At 34.5% G+C, this 21,807-nt stretch overlaps 1 protein-coding gene across 8 annotated transcripts in view; it reads right to left on the bottom strand.

Annotated features, from left to right (window-relative positions):
• Positions 1 to 21,807, bottom strand: part of LOC126850245 (potassium/sodium hyperpolarization-activated cyclic nucleotide-gated channel 2) — a 119,926-nt gene that overhangs the window by 85,381 nt on the left and 12,738 nt on the right. For 7 of the 8 annotated variants that reach the window (XM_050593050.1, XM_050593051.1, XM_050593053.1 and 4 more), the window contains one exon: positions 6,928 to 7,011. In XM_050593050.1, coding sequence (XP_050449007.1) covers positions 6,928 to 7,011 — 84 coding nt within the window. Of the gene's footprint in view, positions 1 to 6,927; positions 7,012 to 21,480; positions 21,610 to 21,807 lie in introns of those variants that run through there. The other variant, XM_050593048.1, reaches the window with a different exon arrangement.

The raw sequence follows: 21,807 nt of genomic DNA, 5'->3' as shown, positions 1-21,807 counted from the left end.
AGAGACTCGTATCGTTCGCGCGATTTTACTTTCCTCGTTTAAAAAATGTTGCAAAAATGAATGGCTGTCGATATCGTGTTTCTTGATATACTCGTCAATGATTGTATCGCCCTCGGATTTTCGCGTGCAAGATGCTTGTTCTTGGATAAAGCGCATTTATATTCATTTATAATCTTTATTACAATTCTAGAAATGAACGATTATCGATGCTATTTTTTGTTATTTTCGATCGATCACATCACCGTCAGATTTCTTTTTTCCTTTTAATTTTTCTTTCTTCCGACATTACTTTCTTTGCTAGCACTACAATAAGTAGAAGGTGAGAAGGAAAGTTTTTCAACTGGCAAATTAAAATAATACATAATAATCTCGTGCAAAACTTCTTGCGGCTCTCGCGATAGCGATCAATGCTAATACTTTGTAATTGCGTGCATTAAAGTCTCGGTTGCATACGTCACGTCTCTATCCACTCTCTATCGCCCGAGATCTCGGTCTGAATACAAAATACCTCTTTCGTAGAAAAGTCCGCTCGGGAGTCGATTGAAATCCTCTATATCTCGCCCGCGCACTCGATCCGTCCCGCTCAATTAGCATAAAATCGAGAAGCTCGATCTAGAGCGAAAAGGATTCTGCTTGCGTGGGCGATGTGTCGTCGCCGTAGTCTACAGACAGTATACCCGGTGTGCCATATGTCGCGCGCTTTGTATGGACGTATAAACTGGCCTTATTACGCCGAGTGGTCGTCGCTGACGCAACGTGTTTCGGGGGGCGGGATTTTCTACGTCGGGCGATGTATCGATCGGCCGGCATGAGCGACGACGAATCGAGCGGAAAACGCGAGTCTTCGCCAGTGCGATCGCTATCAGCGCGCGATGTTACATCGCGATAAAATTAGAACGCCAGCGTCATTGACTGACGGTATCGAGCCGCCGCCATCCCTCCGAACAGCCCTCTGAACACATCATGTGCATTCGGTAGTACCAGCCACTAGCGCGATATATAGCTAGGCCCTTCGCGATCCTGGATACCCCGTCGACGGGTACTCGCGCGTTCTACAGGGTGGTACCGGCACCGCGACTCGAGAAACCGCGGGAGCGAATGAGACCCGGGATTATTCTCGGACGGTTGGAAATAGATGCAACCCCTGGGCATCGCCGCGCGAATCAAGGACGGAGCGCCTCTTTCCACTTCCTTCGCTTCGCGGAATATCCCGATGTGGATTTTCTTTAAGCCTCGAATCCCTCACGTATACGGCGGCCGCTCGTATCATCGACTTTCGGTCGGTACGGCGCACGTGACTCTCAAAGGTCGTGCTCCCTCGCGAATCGATCGCGACGCCCTACACCCCCCGGTGTTCCGGGGTGGCCGCCAGTCTGTCGGTACCGACGATCGGTCAGCCTCCTCTTCCGGATCGATGACGCGTCCGACCTCGGAATCGTCAACGCTAACGTCAATCCCGAGTGTCTCCTTGACCGAACGACGTAGAGCTGAACGATCGAACGGCGAAATCCGATCTCGCCGCACCTCTCACAAGTCCTCCATCTCATGTTACAGCAGAGATACCGCCGCGCAGCTTCAGTAGAGGACACTGTCGTTCATCCGCATTACCTTGCCCGCGTCGTCCGCATATCCTTGACTCTCTTTGCGACTCCCCGTTCGACGTGTAGATTTACATGCAGACCATTATACTCGTCTTACGAGTGATACTAGCATCCGTAAAATTATCGTGATCCCCTGCTGACGAACGGTAGGAGTAAACTCGTTTCCTGGTACATTTAGCATCCGCTATCTATCGTCGTACTCATATTATCGTACAATCGCAAAACTCTTGGGTAAAACGTTGCTCTTCTATCATTCTCGTGCTTAGGGATGCTTCAAAAGCGGACGGTACGATTAGCTTTTATACCTCTGAGACCCTCTCCGTGCACGATAAAAGCTCGAGATCCTCACAATCTCCTCGACGACGATACTAAGGCTCTCTCACAATCCTTTCTGCAGTTCTCTCGCTTACCGAGATATTCTTATGATTCTTTCGCTGGCTCACCGATTCGCAGACCGAGCTCGGAGAAACCGTGTTTGTATTGTACGAATTGATCACTCCCGAATCCTGGACCTTTCCAAGACCAATACCATCGTGTCCTGCTCACAGAAGGACGTCCTGGTCCACCGTACACGCGTTTTCCTCCCGCTAACCTTTCACGAATCCCCTGATGTATACACACGAAGGTATACACACGCTCGTCGCGAGCTCGTAGCTCTCCCCCGCGCTTCCCTTCATTATCGAATGGTCGCATCACCGCGCAAACTCCGTCCCCGTTCAACCCTTGCTCGACGCCACCGACTCCCTCGTCGCGCGCATCCACGTTCTCTCTCTCTCTCTCTCTCTCTCTCTCTCTACACGATCTTTATTATATATAGCCCTTTGTGTCCATTTACGGACGAGGAAGAAAAAAATGGCCGTCGCAAAAATAAACCGCGACATGCGCATCCTTATTGAATGGGAGGATGAAAACAGGCTGCTGTCCGCTGTCGATAATGTCATTGTCGTTATCGAGAATTTAAATCGATCTTACGCAACACGCGGATTATTATTAAACGTATTTCTCGCATGTGATTGATTAGCTTTTGATTGCAGGTTTTGTTTATGTTTCTCTATCGAATATATGACCATGTTTTGTACACCGGGCGATATTGTCAACGTCATCTTACTGCAATTGCTGCTTTGCATGTACTTAAAATTGGCGTGTACTTAAAGTTTCACGCGAAGAGTAAATAATCGAAAAAGTTATTTATTGTACACAAAACATTAAAATATATCGATCTTGATCTTGATAGAAATATTTCCATCAAAACATTGATATAATTGGTTGTTTTTAATTAAAAAAAAAAAAAACATTTATTAATTATGAATATCTGACAATTATCGTATTAGGTTTCTCAATATATATATAAAGAACAGTGATTATCAATTATTAATCTTTTTATCCACATTATCTAATATGTCATTAATGATTGTGTGTACGAATATATTTCATTAAATTACTAATCCGTTCTATAATCATATATCAACGACGTTTTTGCGTATTTTCCGAAGCAAGAAAAGAGAATCTCCTCACAGGCGAGGCGTACGTTTGCGTGCGAAGTAAACGTCCGAGCAATTCCGATACAATCTGCCGACAATCGATTTGCGTGCATAAAAGCGGCTTCACCATTTCTATTGTGTGGGTGCAATTCTAATGAGACGTCTATGTGCATCCGACATCCGTGCCTGAATTTATCGCGCATTTTCGCCCTCGATGATGAGGGAGTCTCGTACGATCCTGAGAAATGTCGGAAAATTACGCACGTGAATTTTCATCGACACGATATTTTTCCGATTCCGGCGCAGGTTTGCTAGACGTATTGTCGCCGAGACTCGACAGCGCGTCGCGATATCATCGTCATCGGAGATCACCTGCAACTGATTTTTTTTCTTCCCGTAAAAATAGCGCGAATTGTAGGTTACTTAGAAATTTGAGCTGAGTCTAAATTATTCAAGTATTATCTTAGTAATATTTCCTATTCGGAAAAGTGGCATAAATGTTTCAGTAGTGTTTCGCACATATTCTGAATAGATCGGAATTCTCTTAAATGTGTTTTAATTCGACGCTCGAATTGTTCGCTACGAGTAAATTTGGCCGAGTATATATCTGATGACGTCAGTATTTGAATTTCGCCTACGAAAGAAAGCCGAGGAGCGAAATATTATACATCGTGCGACAGTTAATGGAGGGTTTTTAATAAACTAGAATTTTTTAGCGCAGTTCTCATGTTAAGATAATAAAAACCAGAATTTTTTTAGATCAGTGCGCAAAAAATGTTAAAAAGTTATTTTTGTACGGATCTTTATGTAAAGTGTAAAATAACAAACAAATCGAATTTACATTTCCGCAGAGAACATTCCTAGAATTTTTCTCAGCGTACATTTAAAATTAGATTTCACAACTTTGAGATAGTAAAATCTTTGACAAATCTTATTCTTAAGCATATTTTTTTTTTTTAGCACAAATATTATTTGTTGCAACTTTTTCATACTGCCATTAAATGTCTAGCTAATTAATTTTGTACTAAAATTCGGATAAAGTAAAGTTTGATTATATTTAAGTGAAAAAGAAGATTGTTTAACTGATGCATCTCAAGAGTAAAGTTCATGGAAAGCTCTTCATCTTCAATCGCTCGACATTCGGGATTATCGGCATCTCGATGTTCACGTCAAAAATTAATTCCAAGCTGATCAAAGATTCTCCCGAGACACCCTGTATATGTGGCTACATTATCAGATCCTGCCGACGGCTATTTCGGGATATCGACCAATCAGTGTTAAGGTCGGACGCGCCCACGATAACTCGAGGACTACCGAAATTCATCCGGCGCGGATTGATCCTTGACTTACTTCTTGTTCGCCAACATAGCCGATGGACGTTATCGGTCGTGTTCGAAAAGCGCGTGTAATTAAACATGATGGTGGGAGGGTGGGTGAAAGAGAGAGCGAGAGAGAGGATGCTCAAACAAAACATAATTTAATCGCGCATCGCAATCGTTCGTCGTTAATTGCTCATGTATATGCAGCGACGTGTAAAACATGAAATTAAAGGGCCGCTAAAGAAAACTGCGGGGTAGAGAGGAATTCGTGACATTCGCAAAAACGTGACATTTGTGAAAACGAAGTGTCTTCAGGTTGAACTCGACGCTAAAATAAAATAATTACGCGAATCATGGTAATGAAGTCTCCCACACGACCACGTGGGCCAAATGGCCCTTTGACCGTTTTTTATTATTTCATTCCTGACCATCTTTCATTACCTTTTCGTTGCAATGCAAAAACGCAATACCTATTATTCGCATTTTTTAATTCGCGTAAAATAAACAGGTTGCTGTCGAAATTAATAGCGAGCAGATGTCTTCCATATTCAACAATTTTACATAATCAAAAATTTCTGCAAATTATGTTAATGTAATAAATCATGTAACTTCATTTTTTTCACATAAGGAGAAATTCTGAAGAAATAGTACAACAGTAAAGCAAATTATTTTCTCATGTTAATTTAATGCTAATAATTCTTCTGTTGAATTAATGAACATAGATATGCCTTTAATATCATATGATAATTATTAATTCTTTTATGTTTCATATCTTGATTGTTTTGATAAGCATGTGAAATACGTCGTTTTTTAATTTTCCAGAAATTTGCACAGTATTAAGATAATTCCTCACAATTACATCACGCGCTTTGCGAACGAATATTCATCGCTTTGTACAATATACGTATCAGCTCCGGGCAATACACAAGAATTTATTACGATGACAATAACCGCAATAACATAAAATAAAGTATCGGTTATTGAGGTGTAAATTATCTCGCCGAATGGCAGGATCTAATCGAAACTTATTTATTAACTGCCGTTTATAAAAACTTATATTGCATAGTGTAGAGATAAACACATTGTTGCATGAGATTGCAATATGTATATGAAATTAAGTTTATTTTTTGTTCATTATTTCTTTATTATTTTAATTCTCTTTAAAAAGTATTTTAGCATTATTATTCTCAAAAAAATGATGAAAAATAATTATTAAATTACATAATGTTTACGTGTAATGTTTATATGTACGAGTTTATATATTTATTTCGTTGCATTCGGTCTTATCACATTTAATTTATATTTTGTGTATTTTGCTTAATATTTTTTATTTCATTACGCGTATTCTATTATATATTTAACTGACTTTAACGCCGAATAAATCTTTTAATTATTAGTGAAATATCAATAATATTATATTAAATAAAAAATTAATTTATAATTATTTATAATTATTAATTAATTACAAATGTTTTTCTCTCTCTCTCCTAAAGTTAGAAAGCTCGATGTGGCGCTATCACACGGTACATGTAGCAAGTTTTAGAACAAGATCATGCCTGGGTAGAACGTGCCATCTAGCCGTACCGAAAGGCGGGAGATTATTGATCGTAAAAATGGCGCCAACGCAAAGTTGTGCAAGGAGGATATCAAGTCATAAGTTACGGTAGCTTTGTCAGCTCGGATCAATTCCTAAGTGTCCCCCTGCTTTTTATCTGTTAAAATAATGAGGTTCTTATTGCAACATTGACGTCAACTCTACGCGGATGAATGCCCCAACGATTCTCATATACGCAAAAGAAAATCTGCTATTGTCCTTAAAATCATCATTAAAAATCTGGAGTCTTTATCTCTTGTTGAAAAATTTACAAATCGCATTATGATTTAACGGCCGAGCAATTTTATTCTGATTGAACTACAATCTTAAGAATTTAAATCTAAATATCTGGTTACTATTATCTAAATGAGTACGAATTTTTTTAAAATACAAGAACCTAAATGTAATGTTACAAACAAAAAAATTTTGCATACCTCTATTTGCAATATTTTTGATAAATTAACCGAACAAAATAATTAAGAATTTTGGACAAATGTATGATATATGTATTTTTAATTAAATTAAAATTTTTAATTAATAATTATTTTAATGTCTTTATAACACTATCGAATGTGAATATCCTTTCACGATTTTGTAATAGCCATTAATTTCATTTATTGAAAATTTGTTGTTATTTTATTTCAAACCAATGATTTCAATTATTCGAATTAATGTGGTTTGAGCGAAACCGCGGGAAAGGGAAATTAGAGAAAAATCGGATATACGGTTCACATTCTTACGCAATCGACAAAATAAAAGGCGAGATATCGATAAAGCAAGTTACGTATGATTGTACTAACCGGTGAAACGAAGCCTAGGAAATAGCACATTCGTTTCTACGTATATTTCCGGGGTCAGAATCGCACGATCGAAAACTCCCGGAGATATAGATATAGATTCGCACAATCACACAAAATTGAAAATGAACTTACAAGGAAAACGGCCAGGATGTCTCGAGCTTCTGCGATGGACGTTTTTCGTGCTTCGCGACATGCCGGTTCTCGATTCCGTGGCAACTGTGTAGGAAAAAAAATAAAGAGAAAAATTAGAATTATAATTTCAATTTTTCGTACCTACTGCATACTTTGTAGAGACTCGTGATGATTTTTGCTGTCGCTTTTGGCTCTCTGTCGTTGCAACTCTTAACCATAAATGACTTGCGCTATAATAATGGCCGGAATAGAAACAAGAGTGCAACATCGGAATAAGCGTACGCTCTCGAATAAATAATATCCGAGCCGGCAACGAAACTTTGATGTTGTATTCCGACATGTAAGTATGCGAATTTAAAATACGTGGTTTCATGCATCATACCAGGAAACACTAGAGCGTGAGAGCTAGAGATAAAAAGAGGAGAGAGGGTAAAAGGAAGATACAAATATACATGTGTACGAATACAAAAATTCATCGGCGAGTAAATTAGTTGTAAAGAATTCAGGATTACTGCGCGACGAGCGATTAAATGAACTGTACACGATTGCGAACAAAAAATGGAATTCATATAATTGCATTTAAAGCAATATTGTAAATATTATTTTATTTTTAATACTCTATTAAATCGATAATTCGATAATTAATTTTTAAAATTATTCAAGCTAATCGAAATAAAGAGATTGAATACAAACTTTTTAATCAATAATATTTTTGGTTAATGAAAAAATCTTGTTTAAATATAAAGCGTTGATATTTTTGTTGAGAAAAGCTCTTGATTCGATTGAGGAGTCTTTTTAAGCAAAACCATTCTTTTGTTTCCTCGCAATAATATGCATTTTTACCGAAAGTGCACGTCCATTATCACACATTTGATGTAACGCAGAGAGATTACATAAGTCCAGCCTCAATTCAGTGAAATAGCACACGTGTGTTCTAAACAAACGTCGGAGATAAAATAGATTGGCTGGTAGTGAAATTAAATCCCGCGTTATTCTCGCTCGAGTGCAGGAGCGGGTACAAGGGATCACAATGACGTAACGTCCTTTAAATATTTTATTCTCTCTTGTCTGAATCCGAGAGAATGAGACGCTATGAACGATTCGTATCGTTTGAAAGAAGGTTCTTTACGTAGCAAAAAATGAAATCGCGATTCTTTATCAAGTGCGCGATTTTCATAAAATCGTATTCGAAAACATTTTTAATTTTTCGACGCGATGTTCAGGTAACCGAATAAGATTTTTAGGATTCAGAACAGAAAATTTAACATGTTAAATGTTTGAATACTTACGTTATAAAAAAACACGAAATAATTTATGTGGATTAAAAGCACACGTTAAATAGATTCGCAATTTAATGGACATTGGAAGCCAATCTCTCCGAAATGTCCATAAACTTCAATGAATTATCCAATAACTTGCATTCTGTTTCTAGAATGAGAACAATTACGTTGAGAATGATTTAAATTAATCAATATCGACAGAATTCTTTCGTTCTTAAAGGCCACTCCGCCGCAATTGTTGTATATACTGATGAGTTTTCGCAAATGGCAATTTCCACAATGTGATGAGACTCACATTTACAGGGAGGGTGTTAAATAATATTACGCAAAATTGCGAGAGTCAATAGTATCAGGAGTCACTCCAAAATTGCCTAACATCCCTAACGTCATTCATGAAAGATCCGCCCACGCGTTCACGCCGAGAAAGGTATCGTGGCCAAGATTCCGCGCGGCTCGATCGCTGCAATATTTCGGCTGTCGGTGGCAACGCTGGCAGGTAACATACACACGCTGTCGGTCGATACGAAACGCCGGTGTGACCTACAGGATACACCGTGGTGATACAGCACCGCTCTTGCAACACACACGGTATATCCATCCCCGAAGCCTTCGTCCGCCTCCTCCCCCTTCATCACCCTTTCGTCTCTCCCACACACGTGCTCGACGTGCCTATACGTGAAACTCCAAGTGCTTGTCATTGTCTGGTGCGCTTGACCTTCCGCAACGTATCGAGCACTTCCCTGATTTCCTTTCAGCCGGTCATGTGAAGGAGAGGCGCGGTTATACTGGAGGAAGAGGAAAAAACCCTGCACTCACAATACGCGCGAGATACATCCGGGATATTTTGTGTCCTTTGTGGTGTTGCTCCAATTCATCCGGATCCGTTCGCGCGTGTACATGCTCGAAGGAATAGGAGGGAGAGAGAGAGAGATTGACCTCCGTCAGCCACTACTCTTTCGCTTCAACGCGATTTCTAATACATCCGTCCCCTTCCCTCATCCTCTTTCGTTTCGCGAGGTCGAGCGCCCTTTCGAAATTTGCCGATGGCCAAAGAATGCCCCCGAAGAGTGTGCGCTCGCTTGGCCTCGAATCCGAGATTCTTATCTTTTAACTGAAAGCCTGCGGAAAGGAGGTGTTATCGAACGACGTTACTACTTTGTACAAACGTCGTCTGCAGCTACTGCGCGGCTGCAAACTGTATATGTACTTGACGGCTTAGGAATATATTTACGACGAAATTTTTTACTTCCTTAACTTTTCTCGCTCTCGTTCCCTTTCTCTTGCTTCCCTTTTTTCCTTTTAGTCGCTATAGCTGTTTAAAATATATAAACATATATACGTTTGTTTGGTGTGCAAATACTTAAAAACATGTGACACTTTCAGCACGCATTAATTTTTTTTTTATGAAAGGATAAATTTGCATTTTTTCTAAATCATTTCTACATTGCGGTAGAAATTTTAATTTTTCCAAAATTTTTAATTAATTATCGAGATTAATGTTTTATTAATCATGAATATAATGATTAAAACTAATTTTCACATTAACATTACTCTTCAAATGTCATAAAAAGATTTACTTTTTACTATTATTTATGATTATTTACAATTATTTATAATTATCCGATAAATATTCCGATAAATTTGTTAGTTTTATTTACATATAGCATTCTATTTATAAATCTTTTTTTCATTAAATAATTTCAAGCTTTGACTATTATAAGAATAGATAGAAAAGTTTGTTTTTTAAACGTTACTTTTTTGAGAAATAGAGAATTAATTCAGAATAAATATAATCATGATAAAGTAAAATAAACGGGTTAAATATGAAAATATAGGACATAAGTCAATAAGAAGCTTTAGATGCGCCGATCTTTGCGTGTCCGCTCATGCAATGCAGTCATTGCGGAATTTCTTATGGCATATAATATTGCATGATACGGTCTACAAATTATACTAAATAACTTTATGTGGAAAAAATTAGCGGTAGGTTTTCAGCGATAGAAGGCCTGATGCCAAAAATAGGACAGATTTTTTTAGAATCAATACCTCAAGGCATACCTTTGTCCGTGTCTATATCCCATTGGGAATCGCGAAAATAGTAGAAGTCATAATATATTTCTGTTTGATGGACCTTCTAACGTGACAACTAATCCATATATGTTACTTCCCAATGGGAATATCTCATTTACATAATCAAGAATTATATAGTTAATTCAGTTGGTGTCCTTCTACTATCACATTGTCGTAACTATCTGCCTGATAAAATGAAAACATGACTATTGATATTATGCTAAACGCCAATGCTCATGCGACGGAACATTGTATTCCCGATAGTGCAATTAATCTTTAATTGCTGTCATTAAATTTGTACGGCTTAATTATGGTTGCCATTTTAATCCGAAGAAGGATGAAGTTGTACTATATTAAAAGTTTGTAAAAGAAAAGCAATCGATATATTTTTCGCAGTTTATTTTAATGATAAAAAGATTGAATATAAATAAAATAGTAATTTATTTATTCTTAAGAGTAATTATTGATTTTTAATTCGTTTACGCAAAGAAATAATATTTTTATTTTAGAGCATGAATAGAATTTACTTGTGCCTCATATTAGTACATTTTATCACGCAACTCGGATATTAAGATAAATATTTATTAATATTATTCCTCTACGGCTTATATAGCAAAGCTATATAAGCCTGGATTTATGCGTCACATGATGACTGATCGCATTTTAAGTGTAGTTTTAATTTATGATTATTGATTAGCGTTATTAAAATGCAATCTAAATGCGTTTTTTTAGGTATTTATTTTATATTTATTGAAGTAAAGATTATTTATACATTATACAAAAAAATATATAATATATATCTATTATAGTTGAAATAAATTAATTATGACACACAATCTCTTTATCTTTCTCTTCTTGTTGTCTAATTACGATTTTTGTATCGGGAATAATGATTTTTATAAAAAAATTATCCAGGTTTTCTTTATACAATACAGAAAATGTTGTATTGCTATAATTGAACGATAAGTGTAGAAGTATTCGTAAAAAAGAAAAAAAAATGATTTAAGACCAAAGCACACATGTGTTATAAAAAGAGTAACTATGCGGTCGACACGTATAAATCGGTGTAGATATAGTGAATGAGCAAATAATAAAATTAGTTAAAAATTAAGAAATTTCTACAATTTTTCACACTTTTTATATTTTTCGCAGTTTCGTGGTTTTTGCAATTAAAAACTTCACCTATATGAACAGAGTGAAAAAGGTATATGGAGAGTGATAATATATTTAGAGAAAAATAGATTTGGATGTTTAAAAATTTTTAAAAGCACTTTATATATACAACAGATATATCGAATGATCCTGTTCGCGAAAATAAAGTCAAGAAAATAAAAAGCGGAAGTGATTAATTCGCATTTTTTATATTCTCTTTTTGTCAGACAAAAATTTACGACATTCTCTCAGCGTATTTAAATCACTTAATTCATCTCACGTTGTAATATAAGTAATATAAGTATTCGGCCGATAATTTATTCAAAAATACAACGCGTAAGAGCCGCTTTTTTCCCATTTATATTTCAGAGAATCTCTCTCCGCTAATCGCGCATTTTTTTATCGCGACGTTTCTATGCTCTAAATACGCACAAATGCGATTATTCTCTATACATCTTTTCTCGTGCATCGAAACGCTAGAGCGACTCAACATCATAGATACGTTGGCAAACGTCCGGATGCTATCGCGATTCTCGTGTGCATGTACCGTATGCAGCTGCATGTGCACATCGGATGATGCATCCGTGTACGTGAATAACACCACCCGTTATCGTCGAGTTGACTCGAGAGAAATAGAGAGAGAGAGAGAGAGAGAGAGAGAGAGAGAGAGAAAAAAAGAGAATTTCTACAACGAGAGCTTTCATACGCGGCTTGAAAAGACCATCCCGACTATTCGCGCACGGCCGGTCGCGCGCGCGCCGCGAGCAATTTAAAGCCGAAAGGTGCAAAAGAGTGTCTTTACGCTGCCGTTGCTTCAATCTCGCAATTTCCATTGTCCTCCTCGCGTTAGCCCGCCCGCGCTGTTACCACGACCAACAATCAACTCGAACGTTAAGGGTGAGTTCACAATTAGGGCGGGTTCGATCTCGCGTTCTTTCAGGTCGACACGCGGACCGATAATTGTTATCTTGGAAAATGTCTGTCCAATGTTGGTTCAAGTGCTTTTTATTCAATTAACGCACGGTTGATTTGACGAGATTAAAGATAGTCGAGGCGACTTTTAAGAGGCGACTTGATGAGAGATTGATGTTTGTTAAAAGAAAGGTTTTGTCATTCTATGATAGATCACCGTAAGATAATCGGCAAAGTTACCGTAAATGATAGATTATAACGAACTTAATTTATTGTGTACGTTTAATATAATAAATAAAGATACATTCATGTGAGAGAAATAAAACGTAATAGAAAACAATATTTTCCTATTACGCATATAAGCTAATCAAATTTATAATGTTCAAGATATTTATTAAATATCATTGTTGGATTATTTAAAATGATGATATAAATCAGTATCTACAGATTTCCTTGTTATCAAATCTATGTTTACTTTGCCATAACAATATCTTAAATTGCATTTGCAACGGAAATCCGTCGTCGCTGCAGAATAGATGCAACTCTAATGTGAGTGCACCATAATGAGGCGACACTTCTCGGCTGCTTATGCGCTATGTTTAATCGTGGAGTCTTTCAATTTTTTTCAGAAGAGTTTTTCTCACAAGTGTTTCCGCTTCTCTAATAGACTGAATTCTCTATTGCACTGAACATAACTCAATGCACCGTACATTTTCACAGATAGTATCAATTAAATGCTTAATTTATTGCTCATGCAATATCTGATCTGAAAATCATATTTATTATATTAATGATCATTATTCATGGCTGACAATAATCAGTTAATAATCAAAGCTAATCAATTTTTGTATGAATATAATAAAAAACCATTGAGATATAAAATATTTTTTATTATTTTTTAATAATTACTTATAAGTTTTATGTGCTAATTTTGATTTCTTATTAATGTGTTTGTGTCACGGAAGCTAATTGCGTGACACAAAATTGCGTACAAAAAATTGATTAGCGAAAGAAGAGAAGAAAATTTTTTGGAATATTTTGGATTATTAAGTATACGTATTATATTTAAGACAAATAATTTTTTATTATTTATTTATATATTTTACCGAATCTCGTTATGCACATTGATCGTTTTTTATTATCCGCATTTCTATTCCGAAATTAATGAAAGTTATAATAGGAATTGCATGTTAAAAATAAATATTCACGGATTGGATCATAGAATATCCACTGTATTTCAGTCTGCTATTAAAATTAGCTTCGTTTGTTGAACGTTATTTACTTCGAGTTATAAGCGCGTTTGTCGAATATATCAAGAATGTGTGCGTCTGATTTCAACTCGACAAAACTTGATGCAACGAAGTTAATCATCGTTATTGTTGTATGATACGAAGAATAACGTTGGGTCGGCCTTGTTCTCGACCCTTAACGGAGAACAAATGTACAGATTGCCTCCGGCCGTCACAGTCTGCTCGTGCAGAAAGGAATTCACTGATGACGAGTTTTATACGCGTTTCCGCATAAACAAAGGCCGTACGATTGTTATGCATTGCATTGAAACTATAAAGCGTATAAATGTACTTTTTAATCTTTCATGCATGCTTTTTAATTACATAAACCAATATACTTGACAAATATTTTTTCCTTGTTCATTAAATTACATTAACTAAAATGTCCAAAACTGTGTGTATGTGTATGAGGGAAAAAGTTTGAACAAAAAAAAAAAATTTTTATTATTTAAAACTGCTTTTCTATTGATTTTTATTTGCTAACGCTATTATGTAACAATATAAAGGTAATTACATAAATGTATATTATTTGTGAATATTTGTATAATATCGTAAATATGCAGGATACCATGTTTTAATGATATCCACATGTTTATAAATGATATCCATATTGTTTTAGCCGACTTTTCAATTAAAAAAGATAAATTTTTATACAAAAATATTTCTGCGTGGTAAAATGTTTCAAAGCTAAAAAATATCTTTTTGAAGTATCAAAACTGAAACGCGAAAATTTACACTTCGTGAGTCTTTAAATGAGAAAAATTACAAAGGAGAGATTCAAAACTGGACAAAAGAGATAAATATAAATTATCTTTTTATGCATTTAATTAGTAAAAATGTAATTGACGAAAAAAGTGTATAAAATGATTATAAAATAATTAATAATAATAATTAATAATAATAAATATGTCTAGAATTTCATTCGAGTATTTTTGCTTGCATTTCTGTATATAAAAGTATAATGTAAAATTTATGTAATTATAGAATTCAGTTACAAGAAATACCAGATGAAAAATACGCGAATTAAATAACTGAAATTAAAAAATAAAGTAAAGATACAGAAGAAGGAATGTAAGTGATTCATTTATTTTTGCCAGCACCAGCCGGCATAATGATCGAGTAGTTCATAAGATGAATGTCTTTGAATAGAACAGATTTTTTTTAACTCTCCAATGAGAAGGAAATGTGTTGCGGAAGAGCAATGAGTAAGAAAGAAAGAAATGTGTATAATGACAACTGGTATTTCAGAAATCTGAGAATTATAATGACTATCATATGTTATCTGTCATATTAAGATGAACTCTGGATTTTGTTAATTTGTCGTACTTTTATTTAATACTATATCGTTGAATTTTTTAGATCATTATTAGAGAAATATAATATTTGAATGTGAGTGATAAAAAATTTGGATCATGATTTTTAAAATTAACAAAATATATACTTTGATTTTTTCAAGATTAACATTTTCATTTCAACTCTAACAAATCCGAACTTGGTGTTGTAGTGTATTTTTGATCCGATTTTTGTGGAATTAAAATAGCGTTAATGATTTTCAATTTACGATCGATTAAAAGATAGTTTGCTATGTGCGATTCCAAAAATAAAAATCTCTTAAAAACTAACTTTTTATTATTATTATAGATATTATATATTAAATTTATTATAAGAAATAGAATAAACATGCCTTTTTAACTACATTAAAATAAAAAAAAAAAAGAAACTAAAAATAATTTATTTATAATTAAAAAACGAGAAAACGATAAAATTGTAAATTTTAAATGTGGATATTATCACAGTGCTATTTAGCATTAATATTATTATTTTTGAAGATTAACAGTAATATATGTCAGTAATAAGCTTTTGGTATATTGCGTGTGAAAATACGTTGCTTGCCGCGGAAAGATATTGCATTGCCGAGAGTGCACTAATAGTAGTTCGAGTTAAGTACTGTGCTTTTACCCGCATTAATATGCAAATGCAAGTTCGGATATAAATCTCAAGAACATCACAACCGTCTAAGCACTTTAATTTTTCATTCAGAAAGCGCGCCGATATAAATTACTCGTTTGTTCGTGCTACTTTCATACGTCACGCGTACTTATATTTCTGAAGTAGTCGATTATATTTCCAAGAGCATTTTTCGCAACTTGAGGCATGAGATTGTACGTGCTCGCAAAGATATTTTTGTCGCGGAACATTTATCTTTAATACTATTAAATATTATATATAAATTTTTTAGCCGCAGAATATATATTGCAGATTAGATAAAAGAAGCAGAGAAGAATATTTGGAAAAGCCAGAAAAGCCGCACAAACACTAATTATTATGAAACTTACCTTTGCAATTTTGCTCACACACACACACACATACATACGTGTAAGAAAAAATATAATTAAAGATAAATAAGAATAAGAATACAATGATTTAAGAGATCTTATTAATCGTTAATGATATTACTTCCGCTGCGCATGCATTATGGGGCAAAATGAAAAGACGAGGTGCGTCTCATAATTTCATACGCTACCAATATGATGCACTATGTTTCGTGTAACGTCTTATAGAAAAAAATGTGTAGTGAAGTTGAAAAAAAGAATAAATAACAATGGGCAGAGAAAAACGGAAGGCGAAAAATGTTGAAACATGCGGGATTATATGGAAATTTAAGATGCCTTATTATTCTTAGAAAAAGATAGAAGAAAAGAGAGGCAATAAGTAAAATGGTGACAACGGCGAATTTATATGTATTATATAAATGATCTGCTAAAAGATATAAAAAAGTAGTAATATATAATATAGAAGTAGAAGAAAAATTCGAGCGTAAGGAATAAAATATGAAGGCAAAAAATAAGATAAGAGAGTCAATGTACCCTATTATTCATAGGTCTGCGATGGTGATCGCCCGGCAGTCCCGACAATAGTCCAATCCCTACCAACACAATAATATAATAATCAGTGAGCTTCTCAAATATGATTGCCGCACTATGTTAAGCTGCATTAATAACAATACCAGACTATATCGAATAAATATTTGGATCTCGAAAAGAAATTTTAAGACTTTTTTAATGTTTTAAAAAGACGAAAGAAGAAAAAAAAAACTGCTGAGAATATGTAACGATCTTCATAGTATCACGTATATATTTTTATCTTCTATTCTCTGCAAAATATATGATTTATAGGCAAACATAACAGAGTATACTTCACGATCATAGATAACTTTTTTACTTGTGCTGATTCAGTTAATATTTTATTCAATATGTAGCTTATGATGAATTTTCTCGGCCAACATATAACGATTTCGTACTTAACTACCGAGCGAGTTCAAACGTGCGATTTAAAGCACGATATTAGATACTGTAGAGTCCTCGAGGGCTGCGAGATGCGAACCTCGACAGAGATTGCAGAGATACGAGTCGCCGCTATTCTCTAAGCACTTTCGTTCACCCCCTGGCGCCGGTGACGGCTCTTAGGCCTCTCAGATCTCTCCCTCCTCCATCCCTTCATACTTCACGCGGTTGACACCCATTTTCAGGTCCACTCGAAAAACGCCTTCAACCATCTATTTACAAGACGCGGATAACTCACGGTCAAGAAGATCTGGGTCACCGATTCGAAACTGGCTAACGAGAAAAAGAAAGGGGATACTCGTTTAATATGATTGAACGGTTATTATAATTATTCTTCGTCCTATAGATTTCTCTGTCGTACGTACAGTTATCCTGGCAGCACGGATACATGCTGATCGAATCATTCAGTATCGAATGCACGTCGAACGATATAATGCGACACGACATAACATGTACCCGAAGCTCGTTACTATTCCGGAAAATTGCGAAAACTAGGACAAGTCCTGAAATTCGAGAATTCTATATACATGATGTGGGAAAAATTGTGGAGAATAAAAGTTATCAATTTTTAAAGACATTTCATAATTAATTCAATGTTTCTTATGTTATTATCTATTTTCAGCACAATATTTTAATATAAAAAATAGGATATGATGTAAAAAAAAAAAAAGAGAAAGAAGTAAAATATATTTTGAGTAGCCAGATTATTATCGCGTATAGAACGTTTTTTTAATTTCAATTAAGTATTCGATAATTCAAAATATCGAACTGGTTTTGATATATTTAAATTATATTAATTATATTTAGCATCATGAACTTGACAAGCTCAATTTTTCATTTGAAAACATAAATATTTTCAGATGTTAATTTGGTTGTAAATTATTTTTCAACATAAAACAACTGAAGAGTATAAGCAAAATATCAAAATTATATTTTAAGTTACAAGAGAAATCAACATTTCAAATATTGCACATACAAAAGAATATTAATTTAGTAAATTTCAAGCAATTTGAAAACTTTAGTTAATAATCACACTTTGCTGCAATTATTATTAGAAAAGTATTTTTATGTTGCATACGAAGAATCATTTTTATATTCAAATTTAACTTTCATGTTGTAATATATTTCTGGGAGACCGGATCTCTCTTTGTTTTTAAGATAATATCATATCTCGTGAAGGAAGAATGATGGCACATCATTTTTCAAGAAAATCCACGCGTGCTAAAGGTTAATAGGCCACAGAGTGATTTTTAGATTGTCGCAAAATGATGTCGCAAAATGATGTCACATAAAAACGCATATCACCAGCCGACCTAACGGAAGCGAGCATAAATCATGACTGGGGAGAAATCTGATCGAATTAAGCGCGATACACGGACGGATCTTTCGCTTTCGTTTAAAAGCGACCATGTTCTATACAACGATCTCATATGTATAAAAAGAGCATATGAGATTATAGTCCGCGTGAAAGCGCTACGAAAAAGGATTATGAATATATCCTTGCGATATTCGTTTTCGCGTTATAATGCATTTATAATTTTACCTTAAATGCACGAGATAAAGCGAGCGTATTAAATCATTATTTGCCAAAATCTAAATCTACAAGAATACGGGAACAAAATTCACGTTTGGATAATATTTTAAAAATTCTACAGATTCTGTGGAAATAGATTTATCTATAATGCGAATTTTGTAGCAGTATATAGTTTTTGAATTATAAACTAAATCATTATGTGAAAAATGAGAATTTTTTTGTGAATTGAATTTTGGAAATGTAAATAGAGTAATGGACGGACATTATTGTTGACTTATTATTGTTTAATAAATTTTAATTCGATTGCTAAGACATCTAATGTTAAAATCTTGAAAATTGTAATAAAAGATAGAAATCTGATATTTTTGCTAATAAAAATTGACTATAAATTCTTGAAGTATTTTTTCTATTAAATTATATTTTCTATAAAATTTGATGTTAAAATTGTAAAAATTCGAAATACACAATCTATAGCGATAGTTTTAAAATAAAATTATTTATATTTTGCATATTGTGAATAAAGAGACGTGTATATGTAAATTTGGAAAGATAAACATATGTGATTCGGCAACTATAACAAAATATCCGAACTGATAAAACATTAATAGAAGGTAGTAATCATCAATTGAAGGATGAAAAAACATAATGGATAAAGAAGGAGAAAGCAGAAGAGAGAGAGAGAGAGAGAGAGACAAGCGGATAGAGAAGAAAGAGACTTCGCCCATAGAGAGGGTAGTGAAGAGAGGAGATAGATGTGAGTGAGAGAAGGAGAGAGGAAAACGAGGACTACAATATGGGTCAGTTATTGATTGCTCCCTAGTCGACTCTCTGTAACGCCTACCGTATACCTCCATCGTTTCTATCTTGTTATCTTAGATACCGAAATGTAGCCACCATTTACCGCCCTTTAACGTCGTCTCAATCCCTTTATTGCTACGCGGATAGGCCGTTACGGGCAAGTTCACACAAGCGGAACGGTGTTTTTGCATAATCAACGACCGGTTTTATGCGTTTGCGTTAAACTTTCGTAACGTGAGAATACGGTAAAACGTATGATGTCGTGCTGTCTCGATATCTTCCCACGTGTCGCAGGGTTTAAGTCATACTACGTCAGACGTGCACGTTCACGTCGTGCGATGACTGTGGAAGTTCGGGACGTCTGTTCGTAACTTTCCAGCTGTCAAATCCCGAGCAAACTGTATATCGAGAAATGCAGCACAGCGTATCTCGCAGCATATATACATAATAAAATATCTTTTCGTCTCTTTCCATGCAAGGCAATATCGTTTCTGTTTATCGAAACGAGAAGATATATTTTTTAAACAATTGAATAAAATTGGATAGATTAAGCGGGATTGATTTCGATTAGATAAGAGACCACTAGAAGCAATTCAAACTGATGGAGCAAACTACGGAGCATACTTTTTCCTTCGGGAAATTTGAATTTCATTATAAAAGAAAATCTCTTCTCCAATTTTATTATTTATTGTAATTTTTTAACGTTTTACCCATAAATATGTAAATTGTACAAATAAAAGAGTTATAATCAGATATCTAAGCGAACAGAAGAGGGAAAAAAAAAATTGAGAGATACTTTGTACTTTGCCCCTCATACTGTCCAGTGTGCTTGCATTTGTAAAAAGATCTTTCACAACATACGGTTCTTTCTATATTTTTCATAAATCGAAACATACTATTAACTGCGTAAACGAAAAAATATGTTCTTTTAATATTACACACATAGAGAAATCTGATCGCTGAATGTAAGCATATCGAATGACATTAATACTCCCGATTGTACACGCTTTCACTATTAAATCATGCTATTCCGGAAAATATATATGAATTTTTGTAATAAGTAGCGTAAAAATCCCGACAGACAATAAAAACATAGGCTTAAATGAAAAAAAATACGTGTGACAATATCCGCGAACGAGATACCTTACAATAAAGAATCACAATTTAGCGTATTCGAAGATCGAAAATAATATGATACTCTTCTTGTCAGTGACTTTGTTTCTCGTTTATTGCGAATAGACTTGAAGCTTTCTTTGCTTACCGATCTGATAGGTCGCGTCGTTTGTTCGTTTACAATCGACTCCTGTCTCGATACCCGAAATCCTTTTTATTTGTCTTTTTTCCCATTTTCTTTTTTTTTCATCGTTTCTTTTTATTTTTTTACAATATATATATATTGTATATTGTATATATAATGTATTATGTATATATAATGTATATATATAATGTATATATAATGTAAAAAAATAAAAAGAAACGATGAAAAAAAAAGAAAATGGAAAAAAAGACAAATAGTAAGGATTTCGGGTATCGAGACAGGATTCGATTGTAAACGAACGAACGACGCGACCTATCAGATCGGTAAGCAAAGAAAGCTTCAAGTCTATCCGCAATAAACGAGAAACAAAGTCAAGAAGAGTATCATATTATTTTCGATCTTCGAATACGCTAAATTGTGATTCTTTATTGTAAGGTATCTCGTTCGCGGATATTGTCACACGTATTTTTTTTTCATTTAAGCCTATGTTTTTATTGTCTGTATATATATATATATATATATATATATATATATATATAATTATTTTGTTATATTATTAACCGTATATAAATAGAAAAATTTATAATATAAAAAGACTTATTATAAATATAAAAATTGATAATATAAAAATATTTATATTTCTTAAATATTACACATAAAGAAATTTGATCGCTGAATGTAAGTGTATTAGACAGTGTCGATCCTCTCGATTGTACACATGAAGTATCTGTTACAACTACTGATTCATATATGCTACTCCGAGAAACGTATGAGTTCTCGGAGCAGAATCCATACGGCAACAAAAACACAAGCTTCACTAACGAAAAACGCGTGACAATAATAGCGGATAAGATGCTTTATAATAAAGACTCATTATATGATTTAATAATCGAAGAATGAAAATAATTTGACAAACCTTTTATCCGAAGTCTGCTCTCTCGTTTATCGCAGATAAACTTAAAATTCCCTCTGCTAATTGGTTTGACACAATCCTTCGTCTGTCTGTTTACAACTGACTCCTGTCGATCTGTTTACTCCTGTCTCCTCGATATTCCTGATCCCTACTACTCATCTTTTGTGATATAGTTCCCCACTCCTGTGTTTTCTTTTTTTTTTTTTTTTAAACTGTGCCTCGAACGCGAAAATAAACAAAAGAATATTTTGATTTTATCTTATAAATTTTTTTTTATTTTCAATTGCTTGTAACAAAAATTTGTAATATTGTTTTTTAATGTAGAAATGT

Source organism: Cataglyphis hispanica, chromosome 6 (genome assembly GCF_021464435.1).
Source record: "Cataglyphis hispanica isolate Lineage 1 chromosome 6, ULB_Chis1_1.0, whole genome shotgun sequence".
Lineage (NCBI taxonomy): Eukaryota > Metazoa > Arthropoda > Insecta > Hymenoptera > Formicidae > Cataglyphis > Cataglyphis hispanica.
This window is presented reverse-complemented; position numbering and strand designations above follow the sequence as displayed.